Source organism: Ischnura elegans, chromosome 4, assembly GCF_921293095.1.
Source record: "Ischnura elegans chromosome 4, ioIscEleg1.1, whole genome shotgun sequence".
Taxonomy (NCBI): Eukaryota; Metazoa; Arthropoda; class Insecta; order Odonata; family Coenagrionidae; genus Ischnura; species Ischnura elegans.
Genome location: NC_060249.1, coordinates 20,346,946 through 20,366,091, shown reverse-complemented (window position 1 = coordinate 20,366,091; position 19,146 = coordinate 20,346,946). Strand labels below are relative to the sequence as shown.

Below are 19,146 nucleotides of genomic sequence, written 5' to 3'. Positions count from 1 at the left end.
TTCTGCGCATCTGAAGGCGTAAGATTTTAAATGGAGTTATTTCTCGAAACTCAACTCCTTTTCTTTCCAAAAGCCTTTTGCGACGATCAAAGCTCCTCCCCTCTACAGCCATTGATCTACTTGCAACCCTTTAGGAGTTTCGGAGACTAGTAGAAGGGTGAGTGGATATCCTACTCTCATTTCCTTTGGAAAGGATGGCAACCTTGCACCCGCAACGCTGGAGTTTTGCTCAACGATCCTTTAGAGAATAGCTTAGTGAGGAAATGATAGCTCAAAGTCACCAAAGAAGAAGACTCCTTGGGTGTAGGCTTAAAAGTAGCGACTGCCACTCAGAGCGATAAAATGCAAATATAAAATAGAAGACGCAAGGAGATCTTGCCAAATATCATGTAGCGTCTACCCACAAGGGCGTCGAAGGATGACAGCTATAAAATGCCAAGTGAAAATCAATTCAAGTCAAACTTCATGAATTTACGAGTTTCTAGCCGCGTGTAAAAATGCAGTTTATTTACCTTGAATGTTTAATGCGTGGATATACTAACTTTATTCCAATCAAGTAAAAAAATTAATATTTGTCAGTTTCCAACAATTTTCATACGTAGCTGAAAAATAATATTATCTTGAGACGCGAATATGCAATCCGAAATTGCGGCGTTGATGTAATAATCTAGGTACTTAGACATCAAATTAGTGAGGCGAAATATGTGACAATTGGTTTTCATGACATTTTCAACAAACAAAAACACCAGTCTGAAAAAGATACGAAAAGCATTAATGCATTTGGATTTGAGGAAAAAAAACATTATTCATGAATTATTTTTTAAAAAGAATCTGCACGCTCCCTTCTCCTCGTAGAATAACTTTCTTTATTTCTTGTTAAGCGATTTCCCTTCATTAAAGTAAGGTACAGCAAGTGCTTAGGAGCTGGAAAAGCTGCCATTTTCCCACACAAAAGAGACACTGAAATGATATATCTATTTATAATTTTTTTGGGAAGACAAAAACTGCATATATAGAATTCAAAAATATTTCACTCACAGTGTATAATTTAATAATTTACCTGTACGAAAATTTATTTTTATCATTATAAGCAATTATTATAAAGTCATCAATTATATCTTTTAATTACGGATTAATGCCTTCTGGGATCTCATACTTTCCCACGATTGTAGCTGTTTAAAAATGAATTTTTTTGCCGCAATCGCTATTTGATTTCCGGGGATGATTTGTTTAAACTGGTGCTATAGCATAAGTTCACGAAGCGAGCTGCACATATACTTAACTTTAACATCGTTTGCTCAACAGGGAATCGTAAACTATATCTCATACTGCGGAATACAGTCTGGACGAAGTTTCTGGGCCAAGCGAATTGCTTCCCGCTGCGATATAAATTTTATTTTTGTCAGAAGTTGGCGTTATAATCCACTCAACTTTCTAGCGTAACCACTGGAATGAAGTGAATTAAGTCCTCGACCATAATCTGGAGTATACCATAGTCATCTAATTCTTTGAAAAATAAAGAATAGTGTACAAGGGGGCTAGAAACAAGCAAGTTTCAATGAAAATAACTTTGAAGCCTGATCAAATAGGTTGATGATATAGACAATAATGAATTGAGATTGAAAAATATTTAATAAAAACAAATACTTTAGATATAATTTTTGAAATTTATTGCAGTACGAATTCAGGCATTTATTTTTTTATCAGTATTATATAAGGAAGATTTTTGTGAAAGAGTTTTCCAGCATACCATTTCTAGAGGTTCACAGAGAAAACAGTTTATTTGCCCCACATCAGCTAAATCAGTTTGACTAGCACTAACACGCCCCAGCGTAGGTTACAAAAAGTTATCATACTTTTGCAATTATCATTATTTTAACAGCAAGAGGCTCTATCGTAGGGAAGCTTCGGTGAGGACTATAGGGAGAGGTCGGAAGTGTTTTGTGCACACGTGGGCCTGGTAAGGAACGGAAGAGGGTTTAAACGGCGGAAGGAGAGAAAGTGAAGATAAGACGCTATATTACGGAGCATGAGAAACCGCAACATTACGGGGTAGAGTGGTGGTGGGCTAGCTAAGGGGAGTAGGAGCGAGGGAGAATTTAAGTGGGAGGAGAACGAAACGGGGGGATAAAAGGGGTCAAGCAAGGAGGCGGAGGTAGTAAGTGATGAGGAGGACCGCGGGAAGATAGCAAAGAGGCACTATGGAAAATTACACCAGCATAAGTAGATATTTCAAAGATACGAGGTAAGTTTCAAGACTATAACCACTTAGAAGACGGCAAGTAAGTAGGCAAGTTATATGAGGGGTTGAAAAGCCAAGGGATACAAGTGATTTTTTTGTCAACAGAGTTAGGTGAAGTTAATTGTTAGAAGAAATACACAAAAATTGGTTGCTAAGGGATGCGAGCAAGTCTCAGTTCTTTGCTGACATTAAGTGGAAAATAAAATATACTATCAAACATCTAATTGATCTCGTTTGTTTTCTTCCCCTAATTTCTGCACCTAACTCTTTTTATAAAAAAATCACTCGTACCCCTGCCTAAAAATATTAGCCTGCAGGTCCACAACGATACCATGAATGTTTTAGGCCATTAAATTAACTATAATTATATGTATCACCAAAGAAAATTTAGTAAAACATACGATTTGATAACAATGAGAGTCAAATGTCCGCCCATTACATTCATGGAAGATAATTATTATTTTTTTTCTTTTCTTGACCTTATTTAATATATAATATGGTATTTCCTGGAGTATAGGTCATTTAAACAAAAGTTAGCAGCCAACGTTTCATGGAAGATGTTATTTTCACTCAATCTTTTTAGCGCTACATAGACACGAAAGGTGAAATAAAATCCGTATATGACCACATCGCGGGAGGTAAATTTATCTAACTAATAAGGATCAGGTCTTACTTTTAGAGCTCTACAAAAAATGGTGAAGAAAAATAAATAGAATACCACAGCTTCGAAAAATTTATAAGAGATAATAGCAAGAAGATTCATCCCCCTCATCTACGCTGATATTTTTCCAAGGAATTAAATCAACATGGACATTGATCCCAGAATATTACAGCCTTGAACTTATTCCGATGAAAAGCGTCCGGGACATTCAAGTACTCTTCTAGAGTTCACATTGAAACCTGTACTATCACGCCCGTTCGAACATAATACGGCCTTACCCCATGATATGCAAATCCAGAAATCTAAGTATGGTCCATGACAACATTCCTACGGCTCCTACTCCTTCTACATATCTAAGAAGAAGCTCCAGTGCTTACACTACTTGCTTCATCTCAACACTCCTCCTCCGTTAATTGTGTAATTTGGAAACCTGGTTACCTCTTTGATAAACATGAAAGACACCCCCGCAGTTCTAGCGCAGATTGAGCTGAAAAATCCATTATTAGTCATTACCCATATTCTGATAAATCGTTAAATCCATTTTGAGCTTCTTTCTATCCTAAGTCGAGTCACATTAATTACTTTTCTGATCTATCTTTAAATGCTAATCGTTTCGTTTGTTCTTCATTTGAGTAACCAACATATTTTCAGAGAATTCGTGAAACATTTGCATAACCTCACAATTTATGCCTTACTACAGCTTTCATTATATTTTGTTATTTTCACCATTTTAGTTGCTGATTAAAGCTATGAATAATCAAAAGGTACAGTTTCCAGCATAATCCTGAGAACTTTTTTAGTATTTCACAAAATGCAATTACTTAATTTCATTTCCAAACTCTTATTTAGATTGGCATAGGTTTCGGTACATAGATTACATTTTCAAGAAAAATGAAAGTGGTATTATAAGCTGAAACCTAGGTTTGACCAAACAAAAAAGTATGGAAATAAGACTAAGTGATTTCATTGCGCTAAATTCTAAACAAATTTGAAAAGGTAATTATAGGCATTTTTAATCCTACATTTTTCATAGTAAAAGAAAAATAAAATGAGTGATGGAAGTAGGAAGATCAAATAGTAAGAAACTGTACAATCATCAAACTATCAATGATCTAGCAAATAAATTTTTCACACGACTCAACCACCAAAAAATAATTACACCATACAAAATCAATTTTGCAGCATCGTAATGACGAGGCAAGATATTCCGGCCATGAATTATTTTCGATTTGTGAAATTTCATCAACGTTCTCGTAGTAATAATTGAAACTTAGGCTTGACATTTATGATAGCTAATTAATTTCCATGATAATGTTGAAGCATAAATACCGCTTTTCTGAGTCATGCAATGGTATAAGCTGAAGGTATTCTGCGTTTATATGCGGCGTACATTCGTGCCAGTCCGACGAAAATTCGTTAACAGTTCATTAGCAAGCATCAGAGTGGATCCCATGAAAACGCTCCATTAATGCTAATTTTGCTCCATTTAAAGACCCAAAGCTTGATGATGAACTCCGAATTTCATGACGCACACGCTAACGTTTCGGTATAGACCTCAAACAACTTGATTGAAAACCGAACGTTTATAGTTCGTGTTAACGCTCCCGTCTCTATAAATGTTGAGTGATGGGACTGCATCTTGGTGTCTCTATAACCTAAATTGAAAGGGCATTCTCGTTAAATCTCTTTAAATAATACCGCCGGTAGCTGCTAATCCGCTATGGTAATGATGACGATCAATGCAAGGCTAATTGCATTTCCTAAAACCCCTGAACTTCACATTTACTCGGAAATGTGTGGTTCTTGAGTTATTTACGTGAACTTCGATTGAAATTTTCGAAAAGTGGTACACTCATCAGAAATTATTACCTCTTATCTTTTAACACTCGCCAAATGGCTTTCTTTTATTCCTTACTGTTTCCTCTAATCCAACAAAATTCTCACTCCCTCCTTTCCGTGAGCTTTGCCTGTCTCCTGCCATTTCCCTCAACCGATAATGGTAACTTTTCTTCCCATTATAAAAGAACCGGCTTCCATGGTGATATTTTCCATTGAAAATTTAAAGTTAGATCTTACCAAATGCCTGATAAAAATTTGCCGTTGTTTCCCTTGCACAACGTACACTTATTTTTTAATTTTTAGCAGCGTCAACAATTGGGTGCATGTCAGAGGGGAATATGGGCGGGTCACCCGAGTCTTCCCGTATTTAGCAGTACCAATAGGAGATAAATATACATCTCGTGTGGATGGTGCTCAAGCGTGTTGCAGATACTGGTTGCTAACAACTATAAAAGCAAAGCCGTTGCTTCTTGAGAAAAAGTAGAATACAGTTCGATTGTAATGACATAAATTTTGTTTTCCCATTCCATTTTCTTAAATTCATCCCCCAAAATACGATAATGTGCACGTCTTTCAGCTGGGCATCGGAAAAGAAATTGTTATTCACGAAAACGTATCCATCTCAACTCCTCCAATGACCACAATTCGAATGAAATTTGCGTTAAAATCACCAAATATTCTTATCACTGGCTTTCAAGGAGTTATCATTTATGATATAATTCTTTCAAGGAAAATTACTCCTCATCTCTTGCAAATGTGGCCAAGTCTACGGGAATACAAGTAACAAGAAAAACTTGGGTGTCATATTGAAAAAATTATATATTTTTCCTAGAACGTTTGTGAAAACACTAATTTTAAAATACATAGTTATGCATAAAAAAAGTCATCTACTTAACCACTTGACTAATTTGAATGGAAATGGCAACAAATGTCAAAATAAATTAATAAAATAATCACTGGTTGTCAAGGCATTATTTCTTACGATTTAATTCTTTCTAGACTAATTACTGTAGGTAGCAACCGGATTTCTTTCAGATGTTTTCCTGAGGAAGACTAGTAGAATCCTAATCACCAGGCTCTAAGGAGAACAGGAGGTATTTTGGCTATGGGCAACCTGACCAACTGTTTTGGCTGAACATTGTATCCCTCGGAACAACAAAATAAATAGGGTGACACCGAAATATTCTGTTGTTCCAACTTCTTCTGGGACAGGCTTGCTAAGGAAAACAATGGGATTCGGCGAAATAAAAATTATTTAAAATGTGACACTGGTTACCATCATTCAATTTCATTTAGAGGGCAGAAAAAACCATAGAAATCCTCCTTATTACCTACATTTAGACGATCCTTCCGGACAGTCAGGAGTAATAACAGTAATCTATGTAATTGTTTTAGCAGTTTATGGATACATCTCAACGAAGTTAATCGACTTACTAAATTCAAGGCAAACACTTATTCAATTCACTCACCCTGAGGTCGATGGACAAGTCATCCGTAAAAAATTTTGTGCTGTATAAATATTTAGCCAATTGAAAATCCAGAGAAGGCCTCGTGTAAATATGCTTAACTTGTATTCAGAAAAAATATTGATTTTACAGCTACTTCATGATTCACTAGTATATGAAAGGAGTAAATGAAGTTTCATTGGAATAATTGCTTGTATTTACTTATTATTATTATGAAAAAATCCCAGCTGTCTATGTTCAGTGAAAATACTTTTAAAAAATAAAACCAAAGGACCAAACTAAATCATTAGCATATTTAACTCAGAAAGGGTCTTTATGGGCCCAGAGGGCATAATAAAACTAATTTGGTAGAGTAAGAATCTTATCGTTGCAATAATACATTGGCAATTAGTAAATCTTTCGGGAATAATTGATTCATTCCTTGGTGTTGCATAAGTCGTGCTGTGCAAGGGCAATGCAAAGCAACTAACTGAAAACCACGATAGGAATCGGTTCCTTAGGGGACAATATCAAGAGTGTAATGTCAACGGTTGAGGTCGATGTTGGGAACGACTACCTCAACGGTGAATGATATAAAGGGGTATATCTATAGACGTGTACGACCGTGAATAAAAACCTCGTTCTTCGCTTACTAAACACGCATGCATAGATGCCGGCTCCTAATTAGGTACATCAGTCGCGATGCAACGTGATACTTACTAGTCTCCCTCTCCTCTATACTATACACTCAAGCATTGCATTGCATGGACTCGCTAGAATACTGTCTTCAGTTTTCACCTTCACTTACAGCAGAAAGGTAACACAGATTCCTTGCACTAACATCGCTGAATTACCCTTAGAGCACATCAGCGCATACATTACCGCTGATGAGGTGGATTATTCTCACCGTGCCAACGACCAGTTCCCGACCATAAAAGCTCGGGAGATTTTTGGGCGTGGTATTTTGGCGCCTCTTTCTTTCCTTCTTTTTTTATTGCCTTCCTAGCTTTCATCATAACTTCCTCTTCGTCCACTTGAGATTCTCAGCTCCTCTTCCTCCTTCACATAACCTTCAGCCCTCGCCATTCACCTACGAACAAATAGCTTCCCAATTTAGATGCAGATTGCCTTATTTGCATACTTACTCTACGTGTTCCCCTAGGAAAACTGTGCAAAAGCGGGACAATTTCGTGGAAGGATGGGTAGCGTGGGCTCCGGGCTGACAATAGGGCTCCGGAGAAGGCGTTCCCTCCGCGGCTGCCGTCAGAATTGAATGCTTGGTGGCAGAGAGATGACGGCCCTGCGTCCCGAGGTGAGTTAAGAACGTTGTGCGCCCAATGTACTTCACCACCACGACAAATATCACCCATATAAGTACATAATTGTGTGTGCATAAGTTAAATGTAAAGTTTATTTTTGTTTCTGAGCTCAATATTTTTTAAAGTAAAAAGTAAGAATGCGAGAAGGTTCTTATAAACGTATTTAAAAATTAAATACGGATATTGAAAAACTAAAATAAAAATAAGGAATTCTCAAACACAAACAGACAGAGTTAACGTATTTGAAATGCGATTCGGTTCCTTATTCGTCTAATCTCCGCTGAAATATAGCAGCCTAAGTGCCGTCATTGGCCTAACATGTAGGAATATAAAGATTTACATATAGGCCCTTCTATGGGTCCCTTCATTCCCACATGATCGGTTGAATTTTTAAAGTTTCCCTACGACTTACTTGTCTAAAACTTGTAAATGATGCCACACAGAAATATCCAGGGCACTCAAACTGATTGTTGATGAGTTGACACTGTGGAAGCCCATGGATAGTGATAATTGAAACAGCAGTAGTATTTTTTCAAACTTTTTTTATTCTTTCTCAACCGGTTTCAATGCTTACATATCATTATCAAGAGCTGTATCTGAAAAGGTCGAGAAAGAATACAAAATTTGCGAAAAAATACTACTGCTGCTTCAATTATCAATATCCAGGACTCATAAGATATACTTACCATTTTCCTATGTAAGTACCTCATATAAGAAAGTTTAACAAAGGAGGAAGTACAGGAGTAAAATATTTATATTTGAGAATGAGGTAAATGTTCGCAAGGGTGTACTTTACCTACCCTGAAAAATTCGGTATGTTATAGCAGGTTGAGAACAATAACATTTCAGGTAATCAAACTGATCAACGGTAACAATAAATTCTTAAAAATAATTAAACTCAATCCAGGGAGTTCAAAGTAACAGGATGGATGATGGAACGGATTTCGTTATTGATGAATAATTGCATACAGGTTGGATTTTCGCCTTCTGCACCGGCGACCAAGATTGAAAAGGCAAAATCTGAGAAAACAGGATGGCTGTAGTTGGCTAACTGCAACATTAAGGTCTCTTTTCGTGCTGTTTATTTACGTAGGAATTTCATTTCCTTCAAATGAAACACTCGAAAAGGAGTGGAAATGTCAGAATTAAAAAAAATTCTATACCTACGTATTTCATTTCCATTTCCCATAATAAAACAGAGGTTTGGTTCACCGTTGGCCTCAGAGTTTGCTTGCCCCAAAGCCACCTTGATTGTTATATATATTATCTTAACTCCTAATTATAAGACTCACCGACGACGACCATGTCTCCGTGGTCGGAGACGGTCTGGAAGGACGGGGCCTCGGCGGACACCTCGCAGCGGTAGCGGCCGGTGCTCGACAGGTTCACCGAAGACAAAACCACCGTGCTCTCCGTCGAATTGAGGATCTGAAACACAGACAAAATGAAAAGTAATAACGGTTTTGTGGCAAATCGTTACAAAAATGTGAAAAAAGGAAACACAGGAGTAATATTAAGCCCCTTATTTAAATTCGTGTGAGCGCTTTGTGGACTTAACTTATTGAAATATTTCTCTCCGTCTTCCCACCATCAATTTCGAATTTCCTTCGTCTTCTCTAAATGTTTCGACTTTTTTCCCTACTCCACAATAAACTAGTTTGCATCTTGGGATAAGTTTGAACAAAGTCTGCTCTTTACAGCTTATTCTGAAATGATAAACGTCTCCTAGAGTGGCTTTGAGTTCTATAGAAAATAAAAAAGAGATCTTAAACGAGCATAGATCTCACACAGAAATTTATCACTAGCGTCAAAGCCGACTGATCGCTCTTTCATCCGCGGGACACAAATTTACTGCATTAGGTGAAAGTATACGCAATTTTAGCGTTTTCGTAGGAGGTTCTTTTTCTTATAGTTGGCGCGCGCACCAGTCACTTGTAACACTGAATTTGACGGTGATATCCGTCGACCTGTAACTTATTAAGGTTTCAACTATGTCCACAATAATTTCCAGATCAGTAGATCTTTGTACACATGTATAATTTTTTGAATGGTAGAGAACACTCTGTGTGCTCTCCAAGAGAGACCCAAGGGTAGACTGCCCCAGCTCCGATACCCGACCAAGAGCGAGCGCTTCCTTCCACCTGCAGCTGCGTCGGCTGCATTTCCGAAGAGTGGCGTTAATTGTTCTCCGAACGCAATGGTATTTTTCTTGCAAGAAGGGGGGCAAGCATTGTTCAACTGGGCTATTCCTGGCTTGCCGCTTCCGGAGGAAAAGAGAGTCATTAGCACCTTAAAGCGTCCGAGAGAAAGCCGGCCAGCGCCCATTCTTACTGTTGGAAAAGGGAGAAGGAAAAGCCAACGGAACAGTGGTGGCATCTTTAATTTTCCAGACAATGTTATTTCGCGTCACTGTCACTCGCCCTATCAGCTGCTGAAAACTCCCGCTTATTCTCTTACTATGTCTTCTGTCTCTCTCCTCCTCTCTCTGGAGTCCCCATCAAGACCATATGACTGAGCGACACCGAGCTTATCCGCTCCCTCTCAGCTAGAAACGCTCTCCATTAGCACATCTCCTGCCCTCGCATTGCCCACTTCGCTCTGCTCAGGGGGAATTTATGGGGTTATTCTATTGGGGGGACGGTTCACTACTTTCCGCTGAGCCTTGGTGGTATACAATCCCTGTCAGAGATAACGAGACAGCTAATGGAAAATTAGCTATTAAATATCCACCAATCTATGCTGGTTGAGCTGGTGAAATTTTATTGGAGAGTCACCATCACCACCACCTTCCCAATTTCTCCACGAACGACAGCTTGGGAAAATCACATCACCTTACTCACCCCGCCTTTAGATAACGGAAGAGTGACGCAAGAAAATAAAAAAACGTAAGCTGTGTGGGACATTAACGAAATCTGAGGAACTTAAAATATGGGAGACGGGATTTGGCTTGCATTTTGATCCCTCTTCAATTTCACACCATCTCCTCCTCATCCCCTTCATATATCTCTTCTATTGAAAGTTACTGCACCTCCAGTACCCTTCTTTTTTCACTTCAGTTGGAATTGGATGGCAATGAAGGCGCCTCAGGCGGAAATTGAATGCCGTTAGTTTCGAAGGGAACAGTGAAAGGGTTCTACCGCTGTTTGGAGATATTTTTTTTCTTAGATAGCTTTAAGTAGCTTACTATGATCCCTTTTCATTGGAAAGGCATCAAAATAAAATTTTTCCTTTTAAACCTAGATGTTTTATAACAGCATTCCATTAATTGAATATGATATAAAATTAGTAAAACATTTTAATAAATGACACGAATAAAATAGGTAGTAATAATGACCAAAAAATGAAATAAATTCATTGAATATGTATACCTACATATTTCTCGGAAAGAGGATTTTTATCAATTTCTGGGAATAGTTTATAAATATTTCTAGAATGAATTACTAGATCGTGGAAAAAAGTATCATGCATCTAAGTCTGCCTCTTCAAAATTAAACTATGCACAGCTGATTTTGAGAAGCTTCAAATTATATGGTACTTCGGGAATTTAAAAAAAAATCAGACTCGCTGTTAATCTCATTATCAGCGAGGATAAACCAAAGCCATTGAATGGTAGGCACGAAATTTTGTCATACTCTCTCACGCACACCCTTACGAAATGAGCATTCAAGGCAAGAGACTTCAATCGGGTGAGTTAACCGTGATAAAATGAAATAAGATTCACCCTGACAGCAACGACAATCTCGAACCTCAAAACATGGATAATAAAGGCCGAATCGCGTTGTGATATTGAGAACAGTACAGTTATTTGTATTGCTAGTTTATTCTAGGAAAAAATCGAAAATAAAGTGTAAGAAATTATAAATATAATTAAATAAATAGCATATGACTCTCGTTCCGTCCGCAATTGGGCGGAAATCGAGAGAGCTACAGATGAGCCGGACTTTACATATTAACACGAAAGAAAAGTGGACTGTATGAAAAAAAGAGAATTGGCCTCCACAAGAGCACTGAGTGACTCACCCCAGGTCTCCAGGCTAGAGGCTCCACCGTCAGGCGTCTTGATGATAACAGTGATACTCGTTGGTCGGTGAGTGAAGCCGGGTTCGTAGGCTCATAGGCCCAGGAAAGCATTCGATAACGAACAAAAATTCCGACAGGTGTCGGGATAAGGGGCAAATCCCTCACTGCCCTCTTTAGGCCATAAATGAAAATCCACTCAGGGCACGAATATTAAACAGCACACATTATTCATCTTAAAATTATGTTACAAAAGAAGATAGGAAAAAATAATAGAAACTATCAAATCGCCAAAAACGCCAATGGCTGAAAATTTTGCAAAAAAAAAGGGGGAAATACAAGTGTGACAGTGGTAGAGGTCGAGGCTGATTGGGTAATTAGTACTCACGTCGATTGCGACTCCGGGCAGTGGGAAGACCTGCGCTGGGGGCATGTCCCTGGGGAGGTATCTGTAGAACTCGTTTCCGTCCTTGTACCACTTGACGGAGTAGAGGGACTCCCCTTCCATGTCGAAGTGACACTCCAATCGAGCGCTATGGTCTCTCACTGTGTGCATTGGAATCCTCACCTCCATCAGACGAATCCCAGGGGCACCTGCAAGAATAAATGCAGGTTTAGTTACAAATGAACTTTAAAAGAATAATAGGAGCATTTCAAAAGACATGCTCGATGGAAAATCAAATCTGCATGACGGTTTGAAGCAACTTATTAAGACATTAACTTGTGGAAATCGCAATAAAACCTCAATAGTTGAGTTTGGATAAGTACACTCAAACTGCAAGAAACTCGAGGTAAATTACCAGGAAGTACACATAACTATTTAATACAAAGACACCATAAATATGAAAGCAAAAACCAATATGTAATGTTGTCCGACTAATAATATATCAGATCAGGTAAGCTTTTTATCTTTAGAAAAAAATTGTATTTATAGCTTGAATTTCAGTACAATATATTCTTCCTATCCCTGAGTATTTTGTTGGGCAGCAAACATACTTCCAGCTTCGTAAAAATACTTAGCCACATCACATCATCTTGAGTAAAATGTTGTGTTTATTACCAACCATGAGGTGAGCATATCATTTTGTGAAGTCATTCATTGATTTTGATTTTGATAGAATGGAATGCAAATTAATCGAATTTATAAACTTTTCCACGACAAAGTATTTTACTAAATTAATTTTCAGCTCTAAAGTTTAACCGACTTGATACTCAATTTCATTAACTGCAAATAATAGCTGAGTTTCCACTTTTGAGTATAAAATTGATGTTCCTGCGAAAATAACATGAAAGTGAGGACACTTGAATTGATAGAAAATTTGCAAGATATTACGTTGGTATATTTCAGTTCATAAATGTTAATGACAGATATTTACGTTTTTTTTTGAGTGATTTTCGTGTTTCACACGAAAAACCCAATACGTAAAGAATTGTAGACAGACGTTGGAATTTAGGGAACAAGCATTCTGAGTGTGAATACAATGGTTTTAGGAGGATATAGGATATATTGAAACCAATTTCCTTGGGAAAGTGTAAAAACTACTTCGTGTGAGGAAATAAGAGGAAAAACCGCTTATTGTTTCCTGCGGCCATATAATTGCGGCGCACGCATAAGCCGTAAAGGTGTAATGAAAATGAAAGAAAAGAATAAAAAAGTTTAGAACATAGAAAGTATCGATTGGGTGGCTCACCCAATTACGTGAAGGAGATAGGCCGCAGAAAAAAAAATAACGCCGTCGGGGAATCGGGGAACGAAAATGCATTTGCGCGTATGAGAGTGAAAAAAAAGATACTAGGAGGAATACGCGGTGGAATCCAAGCTGGCGGAGGGGAAAAGAAATTACTATTATCGATCCACGATCTAATAAAAAAAAACTTGTTCCTTTTTCACTACCACCACTCTCTCTACAGTAAACTTATTACTTTATGGAGCACAATAGAAACAAGTCACTTTGTACGCAGTCACCCGCACGGGTGCAATGTTAAATACACCAAACGATGAAATTCGCCATGAAAAAATATTTGACTTAGCCGGGATTCGAGCTCGGATCTCTTGATTGCCGGTCAGGTGTGTTAGCCAATTACACCACCAAGCCGTTTCCTCAGAGCGAACTTCGGGATGGATTTTACCGATTTCCGACCCTCACTCCGACAGTGGCTTAGTAAGCACGACCCTCGCCACATGTGCCACATTGTGGGCTTGTGATGTCAGCATCTTGTACGGCAAAAGCCATCCCGAAGTTCGCTCTGAGAAAATGGCTTGGTGGTGTAAAAAAATATTTACTTGAGAATTACTTTTAAAAAAAGGCATTAAAATTTCAATCTAACTTGCTAGCACACCTGACCGGCAATCGGGATATCCGGGTTCGAATCCCGGCTAAGTCCAATATTTTTTCATGGCGAACTTTATCCTTTGGTGTATTATTATATAAATTTAGTGCATTTTTACTTCCACCACCTTTTCCACATCACACTCATTACTTATTATTATCATCAGCAGTAATCAATCCTACGATTGGTTTGACGGAGCCCCCACTCAATAGGGTAGTTTCCTTCATCAAAGAAAACGAAATGTTTTGATTGCGATTCCTTACCCACCATTAGTGTATTCATAATACAAATTATTTGGTTTTAGAAATCCCAGCTTAGACGAATGAAATGGTCAATTTTAACCTCATTTGAAAAAGGCCTGATTGGCGCCCATGCGATTCCACTCCACGTGACGTCACAGGGACATAGTTTCTATACGAGTAGATAGGAGTTTTACATCGTCTGAGATTACCAATGCATGCCTGAGGTACAGAGCTCAGGGAAACATCTCTTAATAATCACCAATTAAAACTGGCTAAGGTCGGAAAGTTTTCTTCGTTTGATAAGGTATTAATAATCCTTATTTAAGCCAAGCGCTACCAGTAAGCAGGGTACTCAGCTACCTGCTAGCAACCTGCGTCGTATCAGAGCTCAAACCTCGCCTCAAGGTCACCTCACAAGGCGGGAGGGGGAACCAGAAATGCGTCACACGGACTTTTTCCCATCATTCCTACTTAGCCGTCGCGTTTTCGCGCGCTTGAAATTTTTCACTTTTCGATTAATCGCGAAAAATAGATATCGTCATTTAAAAATCTAAAAGCGTGAAATACGTACTCCAGGAGTAATAGTCTTTCGATTTAGGCAATAAAAAATAATAGGAAACCACCCGATTCTACAATCGGCTAATAATTTTAGATCCTACAAAATTATTCCGCTTTATACCCTTCATCACCTGTACTACGTATCTCGCCCGTGGCCTCACTCTGTCGTTCTTCCCATTCACCTGACGATACATATTTATTTTCACTTTACCATCCTGTCTCTTGATTTGGCCAATTAAATTGTCCCGTCTTCTACTCCAGGTTTGCCCAAGAATTCTTTTCTTTCCTGCTCTCAGATCTTCCACATTACTCACATGATCTATCCATTAGACCGTCATCATTATTATAAAATACAGCATTTTGAAAGACACCAACCTTTTTTCTCCATGGCTGTCATCGTTCGCGCCTCAGCACCATAAAGAAGCATGCACCAAATGTAAGAAGTCCAAATAGGTTACTTGCTAACTTCTACGCTTATATGTTCAACTGTGAGGAGACCCCCACTTTGGGGAATGTCCTCTTCTCTTGGGCTATTATACTTGGGCTATTTCTTCCTTGTTTCACCCAGGGTTAGCTGCTCAAATAGCAGAGCTCCTTCACCACCTCAAGTTCACGAGTTCTTAGCATCATTTTGGTATTTGCCTCTTCTCTTATAATGCAGAGCAATGCATTTCTTTTCTTTTCGTGGATTCATACTTTTTATGTTCCAACTTTTTTGGTTCACAACTCACAATACAGTATAGATTTGGTATGATTCATAGGTCATGTGGCGAGGAGTACTAAGAGGTTAAGATGGGCAACTAAGGACACCTACAACCTATAACACGATATTAGTCTATGGGTGTGAGTTGGGAGGGATGGCATAAGACAGTAAGCCTAGTATAATGAGAAAGAAATTGAGGGGACAGGGAATTGATCGTGGTGTGAGGCAGTGAGGGTTAAAAAATAAGGAAAAGGAAACGGAAACTCCATTGCGCATGCACGGTTTCGATTACTTTCAATTTCGATTACGTTGGAAAAAGGACGGAAAAAAATGCTCCTCATTCCCCCACCTTTTGGCCAACCCCTGATTCCATCTGGTTCGGATCAATGTTAATTAGCGCGAACTCTTTCCGAAACCATTGGTCACGAATACCTTGCCATTCTCTTCCCCTCTACTCAAGTGTCAAGCTTGCCGATCCGTAGATAAAGTGCGCGAATATTGAATCTCTCTTTCAATTCGGGAGTCTGAGAGGAAAACTAATAAGCAGCAAAGACTTTGCGAGACACACACCTAATGGCGAGAAGATACCTTCGACGAAATTGGAGGAGAGCAGGTTCATTGTTTCACGCAGTCTTGCGGGAAATTTTGCTTGAACTTTCACGTAGCCTCTTGTAAAACTCCTTGACATGCATTCTGCCCGTCTCACCTTTCACGAGGTTTCTTGCATAGAAAAATGTAAAAATTGTACATGCTCGTCCCATTCACACGAGACACAAAGGTGGTTCTTCATTCTTATAATTAAACACAAGTGGTCACGAGTAAATTACAATTACAAAGTAGATATAAACACTTAGGTCTAGTGCAGATACTTAGGAGCGAGAACAACAAGCTATGACGATTATTTAAAAAAATGCGTAAAAATACAGATGATCTCTCAATAGAGAAGTTAAAATGTAACTTTAAACGGGTAAATAAAGTAAAAATGTCCATAATTGCTAAGATATGACTCGCTAAATAAGTGATCAAGTTTCCCCATTGCTTTTTAAGTTTGACGTTTTCCGTTCTGAATTATTAGCAAAGAATTTTTTCTCAAATTTTCAACCATAACCTTGATAGTCTAATACCTTTCAAATAATTTAAATGCCATTTTCTCGTCATCCTGGCATGTTGAGTTTTCGTCAAGTTATTCTACAAAAACCCTATCACAGTCTAAAATGAAAGACCAAGCACAAGTTATTTTACTTCCTACTCATTATAAAATATTGCTCTTATCTCACACCTTGACTTATCTCTCTTGACTTATCTCACACCTTGACCTCTGAACTGAAGAAAACACAGAAACCGCTCCACTAGATTAGTATCACCATTACTATTCCTCCAATTAGCACGCCTAAATACTCTTGCATTGGACATGGCGCAAACTATCAAGCCTCAGTTTGGGGAAATTAGCATCTATTTGCTGTACATTCTCAAAAATATAGGTAATATTTCCCCAGAATATAACTATAATTCCTCGAAATTTCGGATTTCCAGCAATCTCTCCAAGAATCGATCGATGAGTTGGGAGAGATATTTCGCTTCTTACACACATTCTTCCTCACTGTTTTCTAACCATGGTTAATTTACAATGAAGAATTACCCTTTTTAATACCTAGTCCTTGAACCGCATTTGGAAAAAAATATGTCGAATGTATACGATGTGAAATTTCTTTCCCGAAGATTCCTCACTAATCCCATGCCACTCACACATTATGCACGCGCAGAGTAACGTCAAAATTGAAATAATGACAGAATTAGGGCACGATGCACGCTGCCCGCTCACAGCGTCTTACGTTAGAAACACAGTGCCTTGCACGAGCATTAACACGCTTCGAAACATGAATAGCAGCGTCTTGAGCGAGCACAGTGCACGAGGCAGGCCTGTTGTTCGCCCCGGGGGGCAACGAGAGTGAGATGAGACGTGCTCTCGCTAATCTTTTCGCAGGGCGGAGCAGAGGGTGTAGGGGCGGAGGGGAGGGGGTAGAGTTCAGACAAAGGGATGCGCCTCTCCGCCTTCTTCTTTTTTCTCACTCGCCATTCTTTTTTCTTCCTTTTTGCATTCTGCGACCATTTTATTCTCTCGCCCAGGAACGAGAAGGAATACGTGCCGTTATCGCCGTTCGCTGCTTCAAAAAAGAAGATGGTTGCCAAAGAAGTTTCTCTTTTATTTTAAAATATATTTTTGTTACATCCTTTGTCCTCCTCTCATTCTTTTTTCTTTCAACGCTCTCTTCACTTGGACTACTCCGATGCGCTGGGTAGATTTTTCTCACTCCGCAGGCGTCCTCTTGATTTGTCACACCAACTCGACACTTCCTTCTTTCTATCTGCATCTTCTTCACTACCCTATGCCATCCCCATAACACCCGTAACTTCTTCGCTGTTGATTGGCCATACTTTCTCTCACGCTTTCTTATATTTATTATTTTCCAATTCGATGTTCCAATCCACCTTTATAAATCTACGGGTCTATAAAAGAGAAGCGTTTTCCTCCTAGCTGATTCTAGCCACGCTTTGGACATTCCATGGAATCACCTATCTATCAGTTATGCGCATTTGGCTTTTGCACTACGCTTGGTGATTTGGGTGACCTGCATTTCGGAGTGATATATATGAAAACAATTTTAACTTGCACTGATTTCAAAGAGTTAGACCAAAAGGTAGAAGAGGCAAAGCTGAGCACGAAAACCCTGAAATCGAAAATCAGAACATATCATTTGCTTCCAAATCAAAACATAACATATGACAAGGCATATCTCAAATTTACCTAAAATAGCAGCAATACTTTACGCTATGGGAGTCAGCGTAATACAACACGTGTCAGAAGTAGGCGGGGAAGAAAAAAGGAAAAAAAACTATTTCGATTAGAAATATTCAAAGAAAAATCGTACGCCATAATTCGACTCCACATTCTCTGATGTACACAAAGCTTGTGTACTTGTGTACACAAAGCTTGAGTCTAAAATCAAAAGTCTAACAAAAAATCATTTCTGCGTTACTCCCAGGTGGAGGGATCACGTACTCTGATAAATGCCAACATCATTAGTGAAATAACCCGAAAATAATTATTGAACAATTTCTTCAACGAGCTATTATTTGCATGAGAAGACGAGCTAGACACTTTTAATATCATATGAATCGGAAAATATTACAAGAACCTAGCAACCTTGAGGCTAAGTCACTTAACCTGAAAAATACAAATGTCTCACTTTTAAGTCCTTAATCCTTTGTACCATAGCCTCCAGTTACTTATCTTAAATTTGCAATAATATTCATGAAAACACGCGAGATAATAGTAAAATCAAGCGTTTGGAATGGTAAAAATATGATATCAACGTAGCAAATTTACGAGGTCACCTCATAAGAAAAATATAAATATTAAACTCCTGATTAGAAGGTTGTTAAACTCAATTTATTTATTAGAGGTTTATCATTTAGGGGAAGTAAGTATTCTCCGGACATAGAGGCCGCTCCAGGGGGAGCGAGCCAGGGGCCCACAGAAAAGGGGTTGCCAAGGGATGGAGCGCAAACGAGGCCGCCAATAACGAAGCGAGAGGCGAAAGAGGAAGAAAAAAAAATGAGAGGCGGAGAGCGCACCCTTTTCATGATCATCCCTGGCACCCGCCGTCACGTTTTTCCCAAGGAACTGATTGGGAGAGCGATGTAAGGCAACCCTTAAATCTTACTCCGCGATGCCTCGCTCCAACAAACGCCTTCCCTCTTTTTCTCTCTCGTCTTCCTCGTGCCATC

General features: G+C 38.7%; 1 protein-coding gene across 1 annotated transcript in view; it reads right to left on the bottom strand.

The window, feature by feature from the left end:
* The window catches only part of LOC124157124 (kin of IRRE-like protein 2), a 154,719-nt gene that overhangs the window by 15,886 nt on the left and 119,687 nt on the right, over positions 1 to 19,146 (bottom strand). The window contains exons 2-3 of the mRNA XM_046531629.1: positions 11,912 to 12,117; positions 8,799 to 8,934 (exon numbers count right to left, since the gene is read on the bottom strand). Of these exons, the coding sequence (XP_046387585.1) occupies positions 8,799 to 8,934; positions 11,912 to 12,117 (342 nt within the window). The remainder of the gene's footprint in view (positions 1 to 8,798; positions 8,935 to 11,911; positions 12,118 to 19,146) is intronic.